General features: G+C 33.9%; 1 protein-coding gene and 1 pseudogene across 17 annotated transcripts in view; both read left to right on the forward strand.

Annotated features, from left to right (window-relative positions):
- C2CD5 (C2 calcium dependent domain containing 5) overlaps positions 1 to 25,102 on the forward strand; it is an 82,054-nt gene that overhangs the window by 8,202 nt on the left and 48,750 nt on the right. For 7 of the 17 annotated variants that reach the window (XM_065887349.1, XM_065887350.1, XM_065887359.1 and 4 more), the window contains exons 2-8: positions 1,817 to 1,903; positions 3,313 to 3,484; positions 4,764 to 4,859; positions 7,132 to 7,287; positions 8,132 to 8,330; positions 12,408 to 12,532; positions 18,412 to 18,497. In XM_065887349.1, the coding sequence (XP_065743421.1) occupies positions 1,817 to 1,903; positions 3,313 to 3,484; positions 4,764 to 4,859; positions 7,132 to 7,287; positions 8,132 to 8,330; positions 12,408 to 12,532; positions 18,412 to 18,497 (921 nt within the window). Of the gene's footprint in view, positions 1 to 1,816; positions 1,904 to 3,312; positions 3,485 to 4,763; positions 4,860 to 7,131; positions 7,288 to 8,131; positions 8,331 to 12,407; positions 12,533 to 13,522; positions 13,675 to 16,572; positions 16,765 to 18,411; positions 18,498 to 19,135; positions 19,169 to 25,102 lie in introns of those variants that run through there. The other 10 variants (XM_065887353.1, XM_065887355.1, XM_065887358.1 and 7 more) reach the window with 5 other exon arrangements.
- LOC136130675 (leucine-rich repeat-containing protein 34-like) lies at positions 4,930 to 6,052 on the forward strand (annotated as a pseudogene).

The raw sequence follows: 25,102 nt of genomic DNA on the forward strand, positions 1-25,102 counted from the left end.
TCCACAAAGAATGCCGTACACACTGCTCTGCAGTAGAGGGATGTATCTTGGACATTGTTCCATACTAGTGCACGGAGAACTGCTTCTGTCTTCTGTATAGCACTGCATTGTGTGGCTTTCCCATACTTAATTTAGCCAGCTCCTGATTGATGGACTTCTAGGTTATTTCCAATCTTTTGCTACTATATGCTGCTTATATATGTCATTGTGCACCTGTGTATGAATTTAAAGGGTAAAGGCATTTACAATTTCGGTAAGTGTTGTCAGACTGCACTTTGTGAAGATTGTTCTAATTTGCATTCACAGCAACAGAGTATGAGAGTGCCTCATTCACACTGTGGTTTCAAACTTTTTGATCTTTGCCAACCTGAGTAGTAAAAATGTCGGTTTAGTTTGATTTCTCTTAGTATGAATGAGGTTTTCAGCTCTTGATATACTTAAAAGACATCTATATTTCCATTTCTTTGAATTTCCTTTTTTTGGTTGGTTTGTTGATCTTTTTCTTATTGCTTTGTAGGAACTTGTTAGAAATTGAAGAAATTAGCTGTTTGTGACATATTTGGCAAATCCTTTTTCTCACTTTCTTGTTTATCTTTGACTTTATCATATTCCTTACCATGCAGGAACTCATTATTTTTATGTAATTTCTTAAACCTTTTCAACCCTCTGACCAAACTGCCTAGGTACCAAATGGTTGGTATCATTCCTTGATAATTCAAATTGCATGATAAAATAACTAGAAAAATGTACAGAAGATAATAACTATAGGTTTGGGTATTTTGCTTTTAGAACATTTTCTGGACTGATTAAACATTAATATCTACAAGTATTATAATACCCATAGTAGGGTTGTAGGTCAAGAAGGAAAGGAGATTTCATAGATTATCTGATTAAACCAGCATTTCCTAAGTATCTACAACATGCAAAACTCTTGACTGGGTATTGGGATAAACCTTTAATGAATTTTGAGGTTAGAAAAGATACTTAATGGTGATAACTGATAGAATTAGGGAAGAGCTTAGAGAGATCAAGTTTAGGAAAAGTGAAACAATCTAGGGAGTAGTTTCTTAACTGTTTTGCTCTTAAGCTTCCTGACCGCTTCTCAAGTCCAGCCTGAGGTTTCACAATCTCCATTCTTTCTTAGAAGAAAGTCCCAGGGATTTAGCCTCCTTTCTGCCGCCTTCCTTTTTTTCTTATTTACTTTTGCATTTTGATTTAGTATCTGCCAAGACTGGCTGTGAAACAGGGTAGTCTCCCCATTCCAACCCCTTTTATTGTCCCTGAAGATAGAAACATAAAACCCTTAATGACCATAGTTTATTGCTGATCACTGTGTATGCACAGGTAAGGATTTAAAAAGTAACAAATACTGAGGAAGTGAGAAAATACGAGGATATGTTACTAAGTTCTTATAATAATGGGCTGTAGTTCTGGATTCCCTTGATGAGATGGTAAGAGTCAGTTGTCCTTTCTACCTTCTGATTGTATTTTGCTGGTCCTCCACCCTTAAGACTTTCCCCTTTTGTCTGAGCTCCTGTTTAGTGAAGGCCATGTGAGTACTTTCTCCACACTGACATAATGGTCTGATTTTAATTTCCCTGTAGAGCTAGTCAGGCAGAACAGTGGGTGATTCCTTGTTCCAGGTGTAGTTTATAAACTTGCCTGGACCCATCTATACTTTCTTGCCTTTTGTCTCAGGGCATAGTTGTCTTTTATCCCCTTCATGGTTAATCCTCCTATTGTTTAGCTGATGTTAAATTTTAATTTTATTCACATTTTTAATATTTTTATTTGAACTGTTCTTACTTGTTTTTAGGTAAAATTTGGTAATACCACCTTTAAAACAGATGTGTATCTCAAGTCCCTCAACCCTCAGTGGAACTCAGAATGGTTTAAATTTGAGGTAAGTTTTTAAATGTCAGCATTTTTGCGTGTGCATTTTTGAGGTGACCCTTTTTTCGCAGGAATGATTGGACTACGTTTTATTTCAGGTATAGTAGTTTTCCTACACCATAAAAATATTTCCTAAGAATATTGAGTTTTCAAAAAATTATGTTACAGTTCAGAAAATATCATATATGAATAGGAGAACCCAGATTAAAAAGGTATTATATTATTATATAGTAATTTTCTCTGGATTTTAGCATATACCAAAAATCACTTAAGAATAATGTACAGATTAAACATCTTTTTGAATTGTGATAAAAATACGTATCATAAATATTGTCATTTTAGCCATTTTTAAGTGTACAATACAGTAGCATTAATTGCATTCACATACATACAATGTTGTGCAACCATCACCACTATTTCCAAAATTTTTTCATCACTCCAAAGAGAAAATACTCATTCAGCAATGACTCCCCATGCCCTCCTCTCTCCAGCCCCTCGTAACCTCTAATCTACTTTCTGACTCTGAATTTGCCTATATAAGCATTTCATATAAGTAGAATCATAAGTATTTGTCCTCTTGTGTATGGCGTCTTTCACTTAGCATAATGTTTTCAAGGTTCATCCATGTTGTGTAGCATGTATCAGAATTTCATTCCTTTTTATGGCTGAATGATAGTCCATTGTATGAGTATACCATATTTTGTTAATCCTCTATCTGTTGATGCACACTTGGGTTTGTTTCTGCCTTTTGGCTATGGTGAATAATGCTGCAGTGAACTTTGGTGTACCAGTATCTGTTCGACTCCCTGTTTTCAGTTCTTTTGGGTCTATACCTAGAAGTGGAATGGCTGAGTCACACGGTAATTTCTGTGTTAAGCTTTTTAAGGAACTGCCAAACTTTTCCACAGTGGTTGCATCATCTTACATTCCTACCAGCATGTGTGAGAGTTTTGGTTTTTCCATATCCTTGTCAATACTTGTTATTTTATTTTATTTTATTTTTAAAATGTAAGCCATCCTAGTAGGTCTGAAGTGGTATTCACAGTATAATTTTAATGTGTATTTTTATTATGAATGAGGTGAGTTTGATTTCCTATGGCTAAGGACCATCTGCATTCTTTTACTTTGAACTGTCTCATATTTAAACCACCTGAAGAAGGTATTTAGGTTTCAGAGGTTGACTTCACCAGACTTGATGACCAGTTTAATACAAAGAATGTAGATGTGAGGTGTTATCTAATTGGTTTTGATTTGCATTTCCCTAATGACTTATCTCTCTACCTACCTTTGCTTAGAGATAAATCTATAAGATTTCTTTTCCTGGAAATAAGTAATCTTTTACATTTGGTATATGTATACATTTATGGTAATGAAGATTTTTAAATTATAAGATTTAATTTTTAAGATATACTTCTTTAGGTGGATGATGAAGATTTACAAGATGAACCTCTCCAGATCACAGTTCTTGACCATGATACATATAGTGCAAATGATGCCATTGGTAAAGTGTACATTGACATTGATCCTTTACTCTACAGTGAGGCTGCAACAGTCATCTCAGGATGGTTTCCAATTTATGATACCATTCATGGTAAGCAATACATTTTAAGAAAATAAGTCACAGTCTTTTAATTTATCCTTAAAGACTTTTGTGTTGTGCCTGGTATTTTTAAAATACATATCTTCAAAAGATGTCTTCTCTTTTAATAGACGTGGTAGTCTGTATTGTTGGTAGAATTGTAACTTTTCTGACCATAATTTGAAATAATACCTGCTAAATTTGTACAATATAGTAAGCAAATGTATCATTTGAAAATCATCTAATATTGCTACTCTGTTTCTAAAACACATTTTAAAATGAATAATCTTGAAACTTTTCTACTTAAAAATTCTTGAAAGGAAAAAAAATTCTTCAAAAGCTTTTTGTTGCCTAAAGCAAAGTTCTCAAAGTATGGTCTGGTCTGGGGACATCTGTGGGTCCATGAGATACTTTCACAGGCTCTGTGAAGTGAGATGAGAACTGTTTTCAGGATAATACTTATATGACATTTGCCATTTTTAGTCTCACTTTCTTACAAGTTGTACAGTGGAGTTTTCAGAGGTTTCATGATGTATGATGTTACCACACACTGAATGTAGAGCAGAAATTAGAATCTAACTATTTCATTAAGCTACACACTATAGAGATTGGCAAAAATGTAATGTAATGCCACCCTTATCACTAAAATTTCTTTTGTTTTTCAAAATAGTTATTTTTATAAAAGTGTTTATTTTGACATAAATCGATTTACTGCTACTTTAAATGAAGTAATAAGTAAATATTTGTCTAAATTCTCAATTTAAATTTATAGTATGGTAAATATTGAAGGTTTTGACCCGCATAGACAAAGATTCTTTGAGATCTTCAGTAATTTTTGAGATTGTAGAAGGGTCCTGCAATCAAAAAGTCTGAGAGCCACTAGCCTAAAAATATGTCATCTCTTTAAAATGGCAGAGGGACCATTATGGGCATAAGGAACTGGCAGATGCTCCTGCCTACAGCCTTGCATTTTTCTGTCTATTTTACATTTTTGACCTGGCAATTCCATTGGTAGTAGTTTATTATAAGAAGATAAGATGTTTGATGAGATTTATGTGTATTGTAACATTCATATTCTATATTATTCATTGATGTTTAAAATGGTAAAATAAATTGGAGAACAGGATTTACTTAAATAAATTAGAGCATCTATAGAATGAAAATAATTAGGAAACAAAGTTAGCATTGCTGTTATGATTGATACATTATTTTTAAATCATTATTTGCCTGATTATTTAATTATACTTTATTTTCTTAAGGTAGAAACTTGTTTTTCCTTTTGAAATTATAGGTATCCGTGGGGAAATCAATGTAGTTGTCAAAGTAGACCTCTTCAATGATTTAAATCGATTTAGGCAGTCGTCATGTGGAGTCAAATTCTTTTGCAGTAAGTAAATATATTTTATTACTCATTTGACAGGAAATTTAATAATTGTTAAATATGAGAAATCAAATTAATGTTTCAGAAGTCTAATGGAAAACGTATTATACCTTGGTCTTAATGCCAGAGAGAAAATTGTGAATTTTTCAGAAGTAATTACTGTAGCTCTAGGAACTGTTTATCTGATTTTAAAGTAAATGATATCTAATTTTTCACAAGTTCATAGAAAGTTTTTTTTAGAAAAATCTAGTGGGGCATGTTTGTGCATGCGGTCATCATGACAGTGACACTGTGGCCCACAGGGAGGCTGCCTCTGGCTGTTCCCCACATCCCCCCTTCTCTAGTCTCTGTGCCAGCCTCTGCCCACAAGCGTGTGATTAGAAGGAATCACATTAATCATTGCTGGTTACAGTCACTTAACTCCAGTAGAAAGGGTAACAGGTGAAGATTTTTGGATCTTTTTCAGAATTTTTAAAGAAGAATCCATATATTAATGAGACAATATTTACATAAACCTTTAGTGATATTGAGTCTGAGGTGGAGAATTAATTGTTAAAGCACTACATAAGATTACAGCTCTGAAATACTTAAGAAGGACTGGAAACAAGATTGAAAATAAAGGTGGAATGTTTTTTCCTGCAATGCAACAATTTAATTCATCCTTAGAGAAATTAGATATGGGAATGCAAAGTGTGCATTTGTAGGTGAACTGTGCATTTGCTACAGTCCTAACTCAAAACCCAACAATTAAGGGAATAAACCCAAACGGACCTATACAGAAAGAGTCCACAATTCATTTAGGCCACATGTTGAAAGAAAATCACTGCATTGTTAAACTAGGTATGTGTCTGCATAATATAAAACATTGTGATATGAAACAGATGATACACTGTATCTGAACAGTAGCCTTTGCTACTTTGATGTCAGCGGGTTGTCAGAGGTTAGCGACAACATAGGGGGAGAGGACTTGTCACACTTTCTCAGCCAATGAAAACAAATCCCATTAATGCCTACATTTGGGAAACAAATTTGATGAGGCTACACGTGTGGCATATTCAGACTTAATTCAAATGGGCTCTTCGAAATCGGGCCATACAGACGTGGAGCCATTTGTGGTGAATGGACGTGTATATCTTGCAGAAGCCTCAAATGGCTTTAAAAAGCAGAATTATTTAAAAAGCATAATTACTGGACACTAATTTATAGAGAAGATTGCAAGCTAATCATCTAACGTAGAATTTACTCTTGTACCAGTAAGTCAACAAAGGTTAAAATAATTTTCACGTATTTGTCTTACTTTATAAAGGTTAATATTTTATTGCCCATTACATTTCTTTCAAAAGTTAGAACAAATTACTTTTGTCAAATGTGTAAAAGATCTGACTATAATTAAGCTTTGAATAACTGTCAAAAAAAGAAAAAGCCGGTGGCTTTTTATGCTGGTATAGTATGCTGAAAGATAGGAGTGGAGCACTAGAGGTGGCACTGTGGTACTATCCATAGTGACATAAGCATCTACAGGTACGGAGCCCTGCGGATGCCATGAAATATGGGTCACAATTAAACAGATCTGGGCAATTCATAGCCAGCCTGGACTAATAGGGTTGAAAACTCCTATGTAGTGGAGTTAGTTTCAAGGCATGCATATAGTTTGGTATAGATGTTCTCACATTCTCCCCTTTTTAATAAATCCAGTGACGTTTGTTGTTCTATGTATTGAATGAGTCTATTAAGTAGTATAGTGACTACTGAACCAATTGGCCTTATAACCATGGATTATTAGAAACTACAGGCCTGTATGACTTCTCAGATTATGTCAGAAAGTTAATGGCTTGGTTTTTAAGGCTGCAGTATGTGGTGTGCAGAACTTTTTCAAAGGACTTCCGATGATTAGAGTGTTTTGGTATTCATTATCTGCTTTCTGATTTTTTATATAATATCAGCTCACTTTAATTTTGACTTTTTTACACTTCGTATTGAACGCTATTTAAGATGGTCTGTAGCTGTTTTCTGAATTATAAAAATACAGTTTATATCTTACTATGCTTACTTGAGAAAGGCAAGAGGCCTCATGAAGGAAAATGATTATTTCTAAGAATAAAATGGAACTTAGAAGACTGTTTGATTGAAAGTATTATTATGATTGCATTGAGGTTATCACAGTAAAAGATGTTCTTGTACTATGTATCCAAAAGGTAAGAACTTAGTTGTACATTTTTAAAAAGTTAAATTTAGCCTTGTGATAAAGAGAAGCATAATAGATAATTTTTTTTAACAGCGACATCTATTCCAAAGTGCTATAGAGCTGTAATAATTCATGGATTTGTAGAAGAACTTGTGGTCAACGAAGACCCAGAATATCAATGGATTGATCGAATTCGCACACCAAGGGCATCAAACGAGGCCAGACAGAGACTCATTTCTTTAATGTCAGGTATTTTAAAAAAAAAACAAAAAACTTCATGGCTGATTGACTTAATCCTCCAAAATTCTTCACTTCCTTTTGACATGCTACTAAAACTTTACAATGAAGACTATGAATTGTTAACTGACTGATTCCCTATCCCTGGCCCCATCCTCCTGAACACATGTGCATTGCCATCTTATAATAAGACGAAATCTGAATCAGAAGCTTATAGTTACTTCTTAACTAGGTAGTAAAAGGAAATTGGGCTTATGAAGTGGCATGGTAGAAAATGCCCTGAGCAAGGAGGTAGGAAACTGCGTTCTAGTTTTCCTCCTTGGAGTGTTTATTTGTTGTCAGAGCTTAGGTAATCTCTCTAAGGTGTTTTGTTTAAATGTTGCCTTTTCATAGTCCTTCTCTGACAACTTGTACCTCCTTTTACCCCTACTCCCCCGCCACTCTTACCCCATTACTTTTCTTTATTTTCCTTTGAAGAACTTATTTCCATCTAAAGTTTGTATTTATTATGTACATATGCGTGAGTGTATATATACACTCGCGCATGCATACATACACACACACACTCTCACACAGATATATCAGATAATAAATATGTTATATTTAATAAGTACAAATGTTATGTTTATAATAAAATTATGTATTTAAATAGAAAATAGAAATATACTTATATTAACATGTTAATTATATTTAATATTTATAAATACATACAAATGTTATATTTAACATAATGTTACACTTAATATATTAAATAATCTATGATTTTCTGGACTCTTTCCTATTACCACCATGTCCAGCTTTGTATTATGCAACATGCAGATAAGAGGCCGACTGTGTTTTCTTTCTTTTTTCGTAGGTGAACTGCAGAGGAAGATTGGCTTGAAAGTACTTGAAATGAGAGGAAATGCAGTTGTCGGGTACTTACAGTGCTTTGATCTGGAAGGCGAATCTGGGTTAGTGGTACGAGCCATAGGAACAGCGTGTACACTGGATAAATTAAGTAGCCCAGCAGCATTCCTTCCTGCATGTAATTCCCCGTCCAAAGAAATGAAGGAGTAAGTATGAATCGATGATTTGTTCTTATGGAGCTTTTTATCTTTTGTACATATTTTCATTTGATTTGAAAAATTTTTTTTTTTTTTGCGGTACGTGGGCCTCTCCCGCTGTGGAGCACAGGCTCCAGACGCGCAGGCTCAGTGGCCATGGCTCATGGGCCCAGCCGCTCCGCGGCATGTGGGATCTTCCCAGACCAGGGCACGAACCCGTGTCCCCTGCATCTGCAGGCGGACTCTCAACCACTGCGCCACCAGGGAAGCCCTGATTTGAAACATTTTAGTAGAGTTGTTCAACATACATTTTTTCCTGCAGCAGTTTTCTTATCAGAGATGACTATCAAAATTTGAAGCTTAAAACTATTTAGATATTCCTAATATTTTATTTATACTGTCATGAAATTCAAATTAAGTAATGTAAAATTAAACTTGTTCCACATCTTTAGACACTGTATATCTAAAGCTTATGCATTCTGAAGAATTTTACTTGTTGTCTGGGGAATGCTTAATACCCTATATCTAATAATCCAATTATGCCTATTATTAGCAACATAGTATAGAAAGCAGGAAAGATTGACCTGTGCAGGGGTCTCAAACTCCAGTGTCTACAGAGGCCAAGCAGTTTATATAAATAAAATAATTGGGTATAATGGAGAATACTGGGTACTGCATAAAGCAGATGTTGGCAGACTTTTTCTGTAAAAGGCCAGATAGTTAATATTTCAAGCACTGGCCATATAGTTTTTATGTTTGTTTACCAAAAAAAAAAAAAAAGGAGTTTGACAATCTTGATCTAAAGGAATTTAAACTCTTACATTTTTTTAAAAAAGTATTTGTGATCCAACAGAACATTTCTGTTGGCTCCATTTGGCTAATGTGTCATCGTTTGTGCCTAAGGCAGAGATTCTGAACATGGTGTTGGTGGTGCTATCAACAAAGAATGCTTGAAATGAAAATTTTCTGTCGTAATGCTTGGGGTGAGCAGGATGATTCTATTGGGGACCAGAAATGCTGACTGTCCCGCACAGCTAGGGACAACTCTGTACAACAAAGACTTGTTCCATACTAAATGCCAATGGTACTTCCATTGAGAACCATTGCTCTAGAGATTCTTCTAGATCAAGGGTCAACAAACTTCTTTGGTAAATTACCGGAATGGAAATAGCAAGGACTCAGCTCTGCAGATGTTGCATGAAAGCAGCCGTCAATAGTATGCAAATAAATGAGTGTGTCTTTGTTCCAATAAAACTTAATTATTTTCGAAACAGATGGCAGTATGGATTTTGGCCTGTACTATATGGTGTGCTGACCTCTGTCTTTTATCATCAGGAGGTCAGAGTTCTGTAGTCAGAAAACCCAAAATGTTTCCCAGTTCAGCAGTAGTCAAGAGAGGTTGCCTAGAAAGCAATCACAATTTTTTTTTTCAAACAGTCTATGTAAAAGTGAGATTCTTTATCAACTTTTTCTTTTTGTTTACTTGTTCCATTCTGCTGGCCTTTAGTTATTTGGGTTAAATTTTAGTCACAAGAGGGAGCACAGTATTACATATATTGCCTAATTTTATTTGGAAATATATTGATAAGTGAAATGTTTTAAATGATTTATTGAGTGAATTTGCTTTATCTTCCATTTAAAATCTGTCTTAAAAAAGATATGAACTGCCTTCTGCTACAGGTAAAGTCAGATTGCAGGTATAACTTTTTGAGGGATTTAGGTTTTTTTTCTCTTTCCATAGCAAATTTAAGTAAAGAGCTGGGTCCCTCTTCCTTCTGCCACCCTCCAGCTTTATCTGTACGGCCTGAAGGGGCCTGGCCTTTGCAATTGTGATGTCTGAAGTTTTCCTCTTTTCACTGAATTACTTAGTGGAAAGAAAGCTGCAGTACCTGTTGGTGCCTTAAAGTGACATATGGATGGTAGGGGAATACATTTCGCCTTCATTCAGGAAGAGCTCCATTAATGTAAATCTGAGCTTGTCTAAGTTTTCTTTTTCTAATTTTGTTGTAGCCATTTGCCTTAAATTGTCAGCTATTCACACCATGAAGAATTTAAGTGGCTTCATTAAGATTTCCTAATGGCATATTACTGCATAAGTCATGTTATTTAAAAAAACAAAACCAAAACCTCAGGCTGCTTTATTTCAACCAGCTTCTTTGTATTTTTGTTAATGAATCAATTTGGGCACTAGTTTAAAATTGTTTTATGAGTCACCTGATTCTAATTATTTTGGTTTTGAATTTTAACATTGTTGATTCTAGACAGGGATTTGATAAGGTAGTTTGGATTATGTTCCTGCCTGAATAGATTTAATGTTAGAAATACCACTAGGGTATTCTTGTAAGGCAACCTTTCATGCAAGGAGATTGGTAAGAATTAGGACTCAAAGAATACATTATGGTGATGCTCTCTCCATTGTACTTGGATTTTAATTTGATGTCATAATTTGAACACTTAATGATGTTCGTTTTATTTTACTTTTATTAATGGTGTGTTCTGCTCCATCAGTTTGTGTTTTCCTTTTAGATATTTAGTGTATTATGGAGTATAAAGCTCTTTGGTGTTTCCAAGCTGAACTATCTTGATGGTAGAAAGTGCATTTAAATATGGTTTATTGATTCTCTAATTTAAAAAAAATGTACTTTCTAGGAGACATTAGTCATAGTTTCTCCTCTGTACGGCGCCGATTCTTAGACTTTTTAACTCCATTAGCCACTTACTTCAACAGAGAAAGAAAAAACAAAAATAAAACCTCACCCAGTTGCTTGTGTAGAAATTAGTCACCTGTGAGATATTTGATTTTTACCAGTTAAACACTTTAAAAAATTAAATTAGCAACAAAAGCAGAAACATTTGTCCTATAGTAAAAGCAGTGATATTTTCAGAAAGTAGATGGTCTTTAAAAGACCATTATTGCCAGTTAACGAAAACTCATGTTTGGATCTCGATAAATTGTGATTATTGGAAATGTTCACTGGGCAGCGGAAAAGGAAATAAGGCCAGGAAAAGTTGGGCTCTCGATTACTTTTAATTTGAATTCTAAAAAATGGGAGTATGGTAGTTTTTCAGAGTGTAGTGACTTAATTCATTTCCCTTCATTGTGCATAAGGGAAGGCATTGCACAATGAAATAGTTGCTAATATGAAGTCTAGGATTCTTAATTATATAATATACCTTTTTTTCCCCATCCACTATAACTATGCTCTTTCAGCTAAATTTCTTTGTGAAAATTTAAGTGCCGTAGATGTATGTTTCTGGTCTAAGTGTATCTGGTCTGAGTATCCTTTACATGTGCATAGATGTGATCTATTGCAGGATGTTAGTTGATATCTTACACAATTTCAATTTAGAATGTAGTTTAAATTCTGTTTAAGTTTAATAATCTATTCTGTTTGAAAGCTACACAAAAGTCATTATATTGCTTAATGTTTTTTTTTTTTAAAGTGGTGTCCCTTTGCTTTGTTTTGTTCCCAGTGTAACCTGGTTTTAAGCTATATACTTGGGGTGCTGAAATATGGAATAATTGGATCTACTTATATTAATTCAATTCACTCCTTTCTCTTTATGCTGTCATTTTCATATTCTTATATAGCTCTGTCTTGATATGCTAGACAGAAACAGTTCTGTTAGTTAAACTTCCTTTGTAGAAAAACATATCAGCAGTTATTCATATCTCAGTTTCAAAGTAGTATAAGAACATCGTATTTGGCTTTTCATTTTTATGTGTGTTTTCTTCCTGAAATATTGTTTAGTAAGCTCTGTGGTGATCAAAATAATAGCAAACATTTTAAAGTAACTGAAAATCCAAATTTTAATCTTTTTCTTATTTAATTCCACTGGCAGTTCTGCTTGCTATTTTTCTTATTCACAATTCTAATTTATTAACCTGATTCTTTGTAACTATTTCTTAACAAATTAATATTTAGCTCTTCTTTTTTTATCTCAACTTGTTTTGTGCATGCTAGGGATTAAAAAATAATTCCTGTCCCCTAACTACAAGCTCCTTTGAAATTATTTTAACATAACTTTGCTATCTCTTGTATGTATTGTTTTCTTTTCTTCCACTTTGACCACAAATTCCCTCAGGTCTCCGCTGGTTCATCCTCCAAGCCATGGATGCCGCTCGACTCACAACAGCCCAATTCACACTGCTACTGGCTCACGACTTACTCAGAACTTCTCTGTGTCTGTTCCCACTCTCATCTATACTGGTACGAGACTGCTCAGACTCCAGAGCTGGGGAAGCAGGCCACGGGCAGAGTGGCTGCAGAGGGCAGGCAGGCAGGTAGCGTAGGCAGGTACCACAAGTCTTTGCTTCCTCCTTTTCTCACTCGTAGTCCAGTGGCACTGAAGAAATCCTGTATTTAGCCGCCGCAGAGGCTCTAACTACATGGAAGTGAAAGTGTTCTTCCAGCTTCCAAAGTCTCTTCCATAGATCCTCTAAGAACCCTATCTTGTATATGTATACTGTGAGTTTTTAGGAGAATCCTCCAGTATGTATTTTTGCCATTATTTCTGCATTTGGTTAGAAATAAAATTGATGATTGGACTCTAAGTGAAATAGCTGCCAAAGCTTCTGATTTGCTTATTTTCTTTATATACAAAACTTGTAACAGTAGGGTCTGTTTCATTCTGTGGAAGAGAGCTGTTGGAAAACAGGTAAGCGACTCTTCTGCATAAAATGCAATGTTTCTGTGTAGCCTATATTCATTTTCCACTCTGCTGTGTTTTTAGCTGTGGCACTCTTGATGCTATAGGATAAGGAAACATGTTTTTCTTTTCAAGATATCTGTGTGTGCAAATATAAAAAATATTGTGAATATTTACACACACCATTTGCAGTCATCATTTTTTCTTTTGTAACTTAAAAAAGCATTGTTTGTTTGAAAATATTTTTATTCATGTATTTATTCTTTTTGTTTATTTCTTCTTTTAATGTTTTTTTACCCCCTTAGTCTGCCATTTCATGCTGTTTTGCTTTTTTACTTGGCTTATTAACTGTTTCAAGGCAGATAATTACTTATCTGGAGAATGATGAATGGTTAAACAGCAATTGGATGTCTTTGGCCTCATACCCAGCTCCACACTTAAGAAATGACTGCTGGCCCTGCCCCAATACTTTCCTGGTGTTTAGATCATGCTGCCTCCGTCAAGTCCTTTGGCACATGATTACTTAATATTTCTCCACCTTCTTCTGGCAGGATTCCCTTCAATGAAGATCCCAATCCCAATACTCACTCATCAGGACCCTCAACCCCTCTGAAAAACCAAACTTATTCCTTTTCACCTTCCAAGTCCTACAGTCGACAGTCCTCTTCTTCTGATACAGATTTGAGTTTGACACCCAAAACTGGTAAGGCACTTCCGCTCACTTTTTCTCTTTTTTTTCCAAATTTGTTTATGTTCCTTATTAGCTTTCCATCCAAGCCTTTCTTCCTGTTTTTGGCATTTAAGTTAAAAGATAATGTGAATACTGATCATTTTCAGTTACTACAATTAAAATGTGAAAATTTTGTGTAGTTCAGAAGTTACCTTGTTCAGAGAGTGACATTCTGTTGATTTAATCATAGCGTAGATAAGAAGGCCAGAATTTATTTTTGCATGTAGTCATTTTCCATTTCATGCTCAAATTAAGAGGAATAACATCGTAAAGCATTTGGATAGAAAGTAACGCTAGTAGCTTGCAATCCAGTTCCTCATGCAGTATGAGCATTTTTGAATTCATTGTTTCTATTTTGGAATTTAATTCTAAGATTTTTATTAAGAAAAAAATCTTACAACTGATTTGGTTATTTTGGAGTACATATATCTGTTTATTAGCTTATTATTTAAAATATTTGGTTTTGCTAGTCTTACTCTCTAGGTTAGAAAATAGCATTTTTGCTTTACTTATTCTTGCATATTTGCCAGGGTATGAAATTTATAATTTTTCCCTCTCCTATTTGTATTTTGTTAATCTCTGAGTTTTTGTGAATATGTTTTATGATAAAAACTGATTAAAAAAATCAAATTAGTTTCTTACTCCTTAAAATAGAATTAGCTTATTTAAGTCATTGAATTATTATTCTTAAGAAAAATAAAAAATAAATAAAACATTTAAAAGTTAATCGTTTGCAATTTTTGCAAATAGCATTTTTGTCTGGGAGTTTCCTTGCCAGATTGATGAAAACATTTTGCCTAGTTTATTTGCATTATTTTTAATTTATCATCTTTAATAACTTTATTTTTGTGTTAGACAAGAGATTTAGAAAATGACCCCAGATTTTACGAAAACAATGAAAAGAACCAGCACTACTTCCAAAGTAAAGAAAGGGCATTTTAAAAAATCCTATAGACATAATATCTATTTTTATAAATGTAGTCACAAAATGTAAAGAAGATAATTATTAACACCTAATTCTTTGAAAATAATTGCTTTATTTTTACATGTATAGTTATAAATAACAACTTAAAATAATGTGATATTTGATAGTAATGGATGCTTTGGAATATGGCATCTTCACCATATTTGTGTCATAAAAACTGAACCATTGAAATTGTAGTGAAGTGGGTTTTTTGTTTTGTTTTGTTTTTAAGTAAAGGCTGAGGTTCTGGCCTTGAAATTCATAACAATGAAAACAATAAAGACCTAGGATAGCATTTGAAGAGTAAGTTTTCTTAAACATATTTTTGAGGCTTTGTCCACTGGTTGTTTATTTGTGTATTCCAGGTCACTTTTCAGTATTTCTTACCTTCCTTTTTTTTGCCATACTACAGACACATTTTTGAAAGTGTTTCCTTGGTCTTTCTGTTTCTTTTTTTTCATTCACCAGAAAAGCCAAGTCTAAAGAAGATTGTCAAGTAATAAATTAACTGAAAGAGACTTCTCTTCCCTTAGCTTTCTAGTAGGCAATCAATTGTACTATCAATGAAAACTTTTTTGCATTTTATTTTCTAGCTCCAAATTTTTAGTTTTTAAAAATTAACTTACAAAAGAGCTATTACTCTCATGTATTTCTACATTTATAAGCTGTCACTAAATTAATCATTTTGTTTTACTATAACTATTCAATACCTCAACCGCATATTTATAGGATATTAACAATTTTTAGTTGTTTGGCCTTATCATGGGTCCCAAAAATATCTTTGAATACTCCTGAGGAGCATTGCTATTTCTCATGGAGATTTAAAGTGGCAAAATTATGAATGTTCTAAAGTTCCTAGAGCTGTAGTTCAGCATGTATTTCATGATAGATTAGTTGTTTATGATTGATTTATTATAGGTAAATTGGAGAGCCAAAAAAATAGAATAAAGTTAATAAAACTTAGACTGAGAAAGTTGTTTTTCTGTTTGTAGTTAAAGCTATCACCCACCTTCAGATGGATCTTCAGATGGGTTTTTAAAAAATTTCATATTGATTTAAATATTTTTATAGAGTCTAATTTTTGACATTTTACAAGGTTTTATTTTCATTTTTTTTGCAAGTATTCAACTAGTAGGAGTGGAATTTTAGAATTCTAGTGTTAGGATATTGATGTGACACCTGACTAAGCCAGTTTTTACTTTTTTTGGTCAGGCTTTTTGCCATGTATGTTTTTTGTGATCCAGAGGGTGTTTCTTTGGCTCTTAGGTACTCAAATCTTTGTAAATATAAACAGTACTGTGATAGGATTTGCGTATTTAAAATTTTAGAGGAAAAAGAAAATCATTAATGTACATCTCAAAGATGGACAGAAAGAAGTTAATATTTTATTTATTTAAACTTAATGGCGACTATCTGCCTAATGTGGTAGCAAGTGTTGATTTTTTCTGAATGGTATTCAATTAAAATACTCATAAGTGGTATGTTTTAGTTAATAACATTTGAAGAACTATACTTTTACCACTTTGAATAAGTTTTTATATTTGAGACAACAAATTTCTGGCTTTAAAAAATGTGGTACATTTTAGCTTTACACAGCCTTAAGCAAAAAATGGCAGGAAAGTCAGCTAAAAGTAATTAGAATGGCATAAAATCCTATGTTAGTGATTTAAAAATTTTTAATGAGTGCAGAGTTTGTAAAGGTTTTGTTGAATTTTAGACTCTGCCTTTTATTTATATTATGTCGAATAGATGATCTTGCTGAATGACTTCATATGCTTACTTGATTGGTGTATGCATTTTACAGTTCATTTCTACTGTTATGTTTTGCTTCATCATTGCTTTCCTTATCCTGCATTTTCTGGTCATCTTCTGAATCTGCAACTTTTCTCTGCTACTTTCCTCCACAGCACCTTACCCACAGGGGGCTAGGATTTACCTGTGTCCCAGCTCCCCCTCTCTCTCTTGTGGTTCCCTTCATCTTAAAAAGTCCTGTCTTCTCCTCTCGGAATCTAGCCTTCCCCCTCATCCTTCTAGCCTTGTCAGCCCAGTTCTGAGGAAAAGTGTTTCTTTCAGTGAAGAGCTGTTCCTGGCTGCTTCTGGTAGGATCATATTATGTCAGCTTTTTAATCCCTTTATTTTAAATCATCTTTGAAAAAAATTAATTATTTCATACCATATAGAAGTATTGGGTATTTTACACAGGATGTACTCTTATTTTTCTTATTGGCAGACAGAGTTTAATGGTTAGAATTATTATGAGGACATGATTGAGGATTACTTGATGGATAATTATGAATATTCTGCTAAAAGAATTTTATGTATTAAAAATTATATGTCTAAGGACACGTAGATCTACATACTTCCAATAATTTTTAGATTCTCATTACCAGAGTTTCTGTTCTGGATGCTTTACTTTCTTTCCCTTCACACCAACTCCATTCATGTTGGACCTATACCATCATGTTGCTAAACCATATGGTTACATTAGTAAATTATTCTGTTTGAATCAGTTTAAGTCTCATTTTGGTGATATTCTTTCATTATCCATTTTTTTTCTGTCCATTGCATTAAGTTTCAAGTTATTCTGCTCTATTTTCTGATATTTCATTTATCTCTACAAAATTACGTTTTATTTTATGGCTTTCAATATGCTTCATATAAAAATCTTAGTTTCATTTCTGTGTTTAGTATTGTATAGTCTCTAAAAATTACATTTAGGTTACTACAAGAAAAATACATTTCATTTTATTTTTAAAGAACAGAATGGGACTATACACATGCTAACTTTTGTTTCCTTATCCAAGAACAGCTAAAAATGTAAAAGTAAATTAGTTCCTTTTTTAAGTCATCGTACGTAGTAAATCTGCCTGCATGTATCTTCAGTTTTAAAAGGTGGGACTAAACTATAAACTCTAGTTTGTAGAGTACTGGCTTCTCACCTGTCCCCTGCTTTCTATAATTCTTTGACCATAATTGGTCTATTAGTATTATCAAAAGAATAAACTAAGATAGGGAAAGAAATTTAAAATTAAGCCTTTAAAAAAATACATCTAAGAGCTTGGGAAATGTAATTCTTTCATCCATGACTGTGTACATTTGTGAAGTGTCTATTATATGCCTCTGGTTTTTTAAAAAAACTCTTTATGTTAATTTTTGCAAACGACTGTTGAAAACTATGATATGACTATTAATACTGTTTTGTCATGAATGTTATGTTTAGGAATGGGAAATTATCAGAAAATAGATGTGACTATATTTCAGAATTGCCTGAAATTATTCATGCTCTTTAGAGAATTTTAGAATATTTTAGATAAGCCCAATTAGTGCTTTTTCTCTCTATATATTTACTTTTAAGTAAACATTTAATTTTCTCATTTCTTTTAGCACTCTTAAATTGTTAGCATGGTATAAATAATTGGTATTATATTGATTATTTTTTATTAGAAGATTTTAAAATTGAATATTATATAAAAATTTATCACCTTAATATAATTTTATAAATGATTTTTAGAACAAATTAAGTCCAAAGCTTGCTGTGATCAGTAGGACTTTGGCATCTTGCTTCTAAAGAAAACGTTGTGAATAAAAACAGTAAAATATGTGCTTAGTTGCCATCACAAATACTTTAAATGTTTGGATTGTTTTTAACAGATTTTGACTCATGATATTTATGAAGATGAATGCAATTAAACTGTCTGTTTCTCTAGTTGTTTTTTGGTTGTTATTTATGTACTGATGTTCTGTAGGAATGGGAAGTGGTAGTGCTGGAAAAGAAGGGGGGCCCTTTAAAGCTCTATTAAGACAGCAGACTCAGTCAGCATTGGAACAGAGGGTAAGAGTCACTCAACATTCCTTATTCTTACACTGTTAATATGATTTCATTATCATGCTTCCATGTACTTATAACTTATTTTTATAATTTTATAATAAGTTTATTTTATAAACTTATTTTTATAAACTAGTTTTGGTCATGTATCTATAATACTGTAATTTCAATCCAAAATATATTTAAGGTATCAGAGTAATTCATTTATGAATAATTACTTTTAATTTGGAATAATTCTATAAATATTTTTGTTTTGTCTTCCAATATTATATTAGAAATAATCTATTTGGAAATATCCACTGAATGATGAAATCATTTCTGATTTTACATTAAAGTTATAGTATGTAAAAGAAAATTTTCTAGAAAAAATTTTATTGATGTTATATTAAAAATAATTCTTTAGTATATTAATATATTTATTTTCTGAGATGATTTTTATCACTGGCCAATGTCCTTGGGTTTAAGAAATGCAGATTCCATATTTCTACAGATTAACATAGATAATGTGGTTGTTCAGTATGTGAATACATCACTTTTAATTACTATAAATTTGTTTTATTAAATATGTTGTATGGAACAATGAATAGTTAAACTTTTGGGATGATTTTCTCTTTTTATTTTTTTGTATAAACTTCATTGCTAAGGGAGGAACACCTCATAGGTTCTGTAGGAGGCGGGTATGTTTCTGAACCTGTGTGAGAACCTATTTCATGTATTGGTAGCTTTTGTAGTTTGAATCTTGATCATTTAAATTTTATTTAAGCTGTTAACAAATGTTGCCAGCTTTTTTTCTTTTCATAATGCAAAGTTTCTTTTTTTAATTTAATAGCACTATGAGGCTCATTTTTTTTCTACTTAACTAATACAGTGCATGATTTTATATGTCATGTCAGTTATTTTAAGGCACAGTTCCATAGCTTTCATTATGTCCGATTTGGAAGTTATGAGCGTTTACAGAATTTTCTTTTACATGTTCCATTTTATACTAGCATTAAATTAAAAAAAAAAGGAAACATAGTGAATGGCTGTAAAAGGATGTATTTTATAAACCAAAGGTATTTCTTTTCTAGAGGTTGACTTTTGAGAAGAGTGTTTTTCAGATCCTGTTATTATAAACAGTACAATAAGTAATTTTTTTAGACTTTCTTTCCTAGTGCTGAAAGTATCTGTGTACGCACTGTTTGCCTTTTAGACAAGGCTCCAGAGAACAGAGCTGAACAAACAGACCGATGGGACTTTAGCAATACCTAGTTCTTTGCCTTATGCTCTGTCAGGCAGCAGTTGCCTTTCAGCTACTCTCACATCTCTCAGGCATACCAACCAGGCCATCAAGTAGCCCACCTAAACATTCAGACTGTACATTGAAACCAAACATAGACTAACAGCATGGGGAAGAAGGTCAAATAAAGGTGTGTGTCACTTACAGTTTTTAGGCCAGAGAGCTCTTACCGCCTCCCTACTCCCAGTTTTACACTCTCTCGAGTCCTGTACACTAGGAATATTTCCTGTAATCTAGTTATCATTCTAGAATTCACAGGAACAGAAAAACTTGAGTTGCCTTGACATTTGCTATAATGAGATTTTGCTTGTATGTTAAGCCCATGACTTTACTCTCTGTACTAAGAAGTTTGAAGAGCACCTAGCTTTAAAAGAAAAAAAAATACTAATCAGTGAAAATTGTTTTGGATTTAGTTTGGATAATATTTATGTTTTCAAATATGCTTTCAAAAATTCTTAAAATTTTGGACACATTAACACATTGGGCATACATTACTAGATAATCCTCGTGGCATTAACAGCAAAGGTGTGGAGAACTACAGTTTTCATTTACAACTTTATAAAGCCTCAATTGGCAATATATTTACATTACCGAACCTTGCAGTGGCAGTTACTTGAATTTGTGAGCCTCCCTCTCTACCCTGTGTACGTAATAAATAGAAAAAGCATTATCTTGTTTGGCTTTCCCATTTACCTGTGGTTGCCATTAGTATGGGAAAAATATGTACAGAAGTATGAAGAATTCTCCCTGTATGTGTACAGATATGCCTTAACTCTGCCAAGTTGAACACTCGATCAAATTGAACACATGATCTACTTATCATTTTATATATTCATTTTAAAATACTCATTTCTATCCCTTGCTACCTTTAATAAATTATATGGCTTTTTTTTCTTATGGAAAAGAGAAGCTTTATTTGTCCATCATTTTTTATTTTATGAGTTATTCAAGTAGCAGTTCTCAAAAATAAAAGTGTTATTATTTTTTTTCTCTCACAAAAGCATTAAAAAATAAGTTGACAAGATCTTGGTAACAGGTATCAGATTATTGGGAGATGAGAAATAGAGATAAAACTTTTATTTAGATTTAGGTTCTGCCTATAAACTGTTTGCTGTAAAGCAAATAGATTTATTTTTTCAATATGATTTTTTTTTTCACTTGTAAGAAAAATGAAGTTACTTTTTAGATTCCGGGATGTATATTTTTCTTCAATAAAGAAACCTAATTGACTTAGTTTAACCTAGTATTTCCCAAATATATTTTACCATGGAGTCTTCCATTTAAAGAAAGAAACTTTCTTTAACTTTGGGAAACTTAGATATATAAAGCAAAGTCTTTTGACAAATTATCATTTTAGAAGTGGGGATAAAATTATATAATAAATCATAGTAGGAACCTGGCATGGAGTTTTATATCTAGAAAGTTTACTGTGGTGTCTTGAGATAATAAAAAGAATCTCTGATTTCAAAAATAATTGCTTAACTATCTTCTAAGAAAGATCCTATTTAAATCTTAAAAAAAAATCCATTTTGTTCTCAGAATTTTCAACTAGCCTGTCTTTGAGCACATGCTATTAAATGATTTATGCTGCATGTACTTGGCTTATGTCAAAGTATCAACATATGAAGTCTTATCTAGGCTCCACAGGGCAAGATTTTTAAAAAAAATGTATGTATGTATGTATGTATGTATTTATTTATGGCTGTGTTGGGTCTTCGTTGCTGCACACGGGCTTTCTCTAGTTGCAGTGAGCAGGGGCTACTCTTTTTTTTTTTTTAAATATTTATTGGGGTGTAATTGATTTACAATGTTGTATTAGTTTCTGCTGTACAGCAAAGTGAATCAGTTATCCATATACCTATATCCACTCTTAGATTCTTTTCCCATATAAGCCATTACAGAGTATTGAGTAGAGTTCCCTGTGCTATACAGTAGCTCCTTATTAGTTATCTAATTTATATACAGTAGTGTGTATCTGTCAATCCCAATCTCCCAATTTAAACCTCCTCCCTCCCTTACCGCCCGGTAAACCATGTTTATTTTATACATCTGTAACTCTATTTCGGTTTTGTAGATAAGTTCATTTGTAGCCTTTTTTTAGATTCCATGTATAAGCAATATCATATGATATTTGCCTTTCTCTGTCTGACTTATTTCACCCAGTATAACAATCTCTAGGTCCATCCATGTTGCTGCAAATGGCATTATTTTATTCTTTTCTATGGTGGAGTAATATTTCATTGTATATATATACCACATCTTCTTTATCCATTCCTCTATCAATGGACATTTAGGTCGCTTCCATGTCTTGGCTATTGTAAATACCACTGCAATTACCACTGGGTTGCATGTAGCTTTTCGAATTATGGTTTTCTCTGGGTATATGCCCAGGAGTGGGATTGCTGGATCATATGGTACTTCTATATTTAGTTTTTTAAGGGACCTCCATACTATTCTCCATAGTGGCTGTATCAGTTTACATTCCCACCAACAGTGCAAGAGGGTTCCCTTTTCCCCACACCTTCTCCAACATTTATTGTTTGTAGATTTTTTGATGATGGTCGTTCTGACCTGTGTGAGGTGACACCTCATTATAGTTTTGATTTGCATTTCTCTAATAACTAGTGATGTTGAGCATCTTTTCATGTGCTTTTTAACCATCTGTATGTCTTCTTTGGAGAAATGTCTATTTAGGTCTTCCACCCATTTTTTCATTGGGTTTTTTGTTTTTGTTTTTTTAATATTGAGCTACATGAGCTGTTTGTATATTTTGGAGGTTAATCCCTTGTCGGTTGCTTCATTTGCAAATATTTTCTCCCATTCTGAGGGCTGTCTTTTTGTTTTGTTTATGGTTTCCTTTGCTCTGCAAAAGCTTTTAAGTTTCATTAGGTCCCATTTCTTTATTTTTGTTTTTATTTCCATTTCTCAAGGAGGTGGATTGAAAAAGATCTTGCTGTGATTTATGTCATAGCGTATTATGCCTACGTTTTCCTCTAAGAGTGGTGTAGTATCCAGCCTTACATTTAGGTCTTTAATCCATTTTGAGTTTATTTTTGTGTATGGTGTTAGCGAATGTTCTCATTTCCTTCTTTTGCATGTAGGTGTCCGGTTTTCCCAGCATCACTTATTGAAGAGACTGAGGGGCTACTCTTGGTTGCGGTGTGTGGGCTTCTCATTGCGGTGGCTTCTCTTGTTGTGCAGCACAGGCTCTAGGCGCGCGGGCTTCAGTAGTTGTGGCACGCAGGCTTAGTAGTTGTGGCTCGCGGGCTCTAGAGCACAGGCTCAGTAGTTGTGGCACAGGGGCTTAGTTGCTCTGTGGCATGTGGGATCTTCCTGGACCAGGGCTCGAACCTGTGTCCCTTGCATTGGCAGGCGGATTCTTAACCACCAGGATACTTTTTTTTTTTTTTTTTTTTTTTTTTGCGTTACGCGGGCCTCTCAATGCTGTGGCCTCTCCCGCCGCGGAGCACAGGCTCCGGACGCGCAGGCCCAGCGGCCATGGCTCACGGGCCCAGCCGCTCCGCGGCATGTGGGATCTTCCCGGACCGGGGCACGAACCCGCGTCCCCTGCATCGGCAGGCGGACTCTCAACCACTGCGCCACCAGGGAAGCCCCAGGATACTTTTAATATAAGGGCTTTCCAGAGAAAATGTCTTCTGTAGTCCCTGGCATTCCCATCTGGACATTGAAAGCAGGGTGTGCTTGGGCTGATCTTAAGGAGGCTGTCCTTTTCAGTGAAAGAGAACCTATAGATTCATCAGGTATAGTAACGGACTAGAGATTAAAATCAATTCTTTAACTCAGTGTTTTAACCAGAAATGGCAGGAAGCCAAGTGATAAAGTCTGTGGTTCAGAGAGAACCTAAGCCCTCTTCATCTCAGTTTTTGACCTGAAACACAGAGATGATGGTACCTCTGTCTCAGGGTGTGGGAAAGATTGTGAAGCATAGTTTTAAGCTACTGTGCGTAGGACTGGCACGCTGTAAGTGCTCCATAGTAGTCATTGGTGATGGTAGTGGGAGGATAGGTATTTAACAGTCAGCTGAGATACTGGCAGTAGCTCTTCTGAGAGAATTGTCTGAAGATGCTAGTTTGGGTTGATTAACGATGTCATTTTAATTGTAGGTTAAATTTTGTGTGTTAAACTGAGGGAGTGTGCTGGATGAACTGGGGACAGTTAGGACAGAGTTTAAGTTGTTAGCGTGGGTCTCCGCCTCTTTGGGCAGCCATTCCCCTACATTTTCTGCTGTGACCGGCTCTAGAGTGATGCTTTTCCTCCTGTCCCTTTATCCCATCTTCTGAAATCTGGGGAGAAGAGTCAAAGAATCCTGAATAGAGAAATCATTTAGGTTCATTTTTTTCATACTTATCTGAAATCTTATATGCAGATGGTTTCCAGCATGGAATTTACCTAATTTATTTCTCAATTTTTGGTGGAAGTACTGTTTTCCATTTAGCTTACAAAATTTTCATTTTCAGTGTCTCTTACCCAGAATATTTAAAATGTTAACTATCAAGATTAAGTGTAAAGTGTTTTTTTATACTTGGCCACAGTAGTTTGAGGAAATTTAAAAACTTCCGTATTCTTAAAATTGAAAAACCTTAGAGATCTAACTTATTAGGTAAAATACTAAAGTTTCCAGTAACATAAGCTTACCTGTACATTCCTCATTTAAAACTTACATTTTAAAAAATTTAGATGGAAATAAGGAGCTATCTTGACTAACCATTTTATAATACTTTTAAGTAAAATTCTCCTCCCGTCATCTCCCTTCTCTTCCTTTTCCTCTTCCTATCAGCTGGACCACACCTGTCCACTTCCATTGACTGTTTTTTTACTCCTTTTTGTATAGCCTAGGTTTTTCTTGCCCTTGTTAAAGATTACTTTTAAATTTGAATGAATTTATTTCTAAATATGTATGTGTGTGTATGTATACACACACATATTTTTTAATACTGTATCTCATGAGTTATTGAGGTGTGCAGGACTGTTTGCCTCCGTGGTAAATGGCTCCAAGTTGCTATGCTGTGTGAATTATGCTTTGGTCAGTTCGTATTCTCCATGCTTTAAGCAGACAATCAGTAATCTTGCTGTTTTTAATGTGCCTGCTTCTAGTAATATTCTTTATCTCCCAGCTTTTATTTGCTGCATTTAATCTGCTGTGGGTCCAGAAAAAAAGATACCAATAGATTTTAGAATATGTTCCTAACATTATACATTTATAATTACCATATATCATCATATGAAAATGGTCTGTGGGGATCTCTTATGAATGAAGTACCTGAAGTTTAGTACTTGGAACTATAACAGTTCCTTTGACTGTTGAGGGCCC

Source organism: Phocoena phocoena, chromosome 11, assembly GCF_963924675.1.
Source record: "Phocoena phocoena chromosome 11, mPhoPho1.1, whole genome shotgun sequence".
Lineage (NCBI taxonomy): Eukaryota > Metazoa > Chordata > Mammalia > Artiodactyla > Phocoenidae > Phocoena > Phocoena phocoena.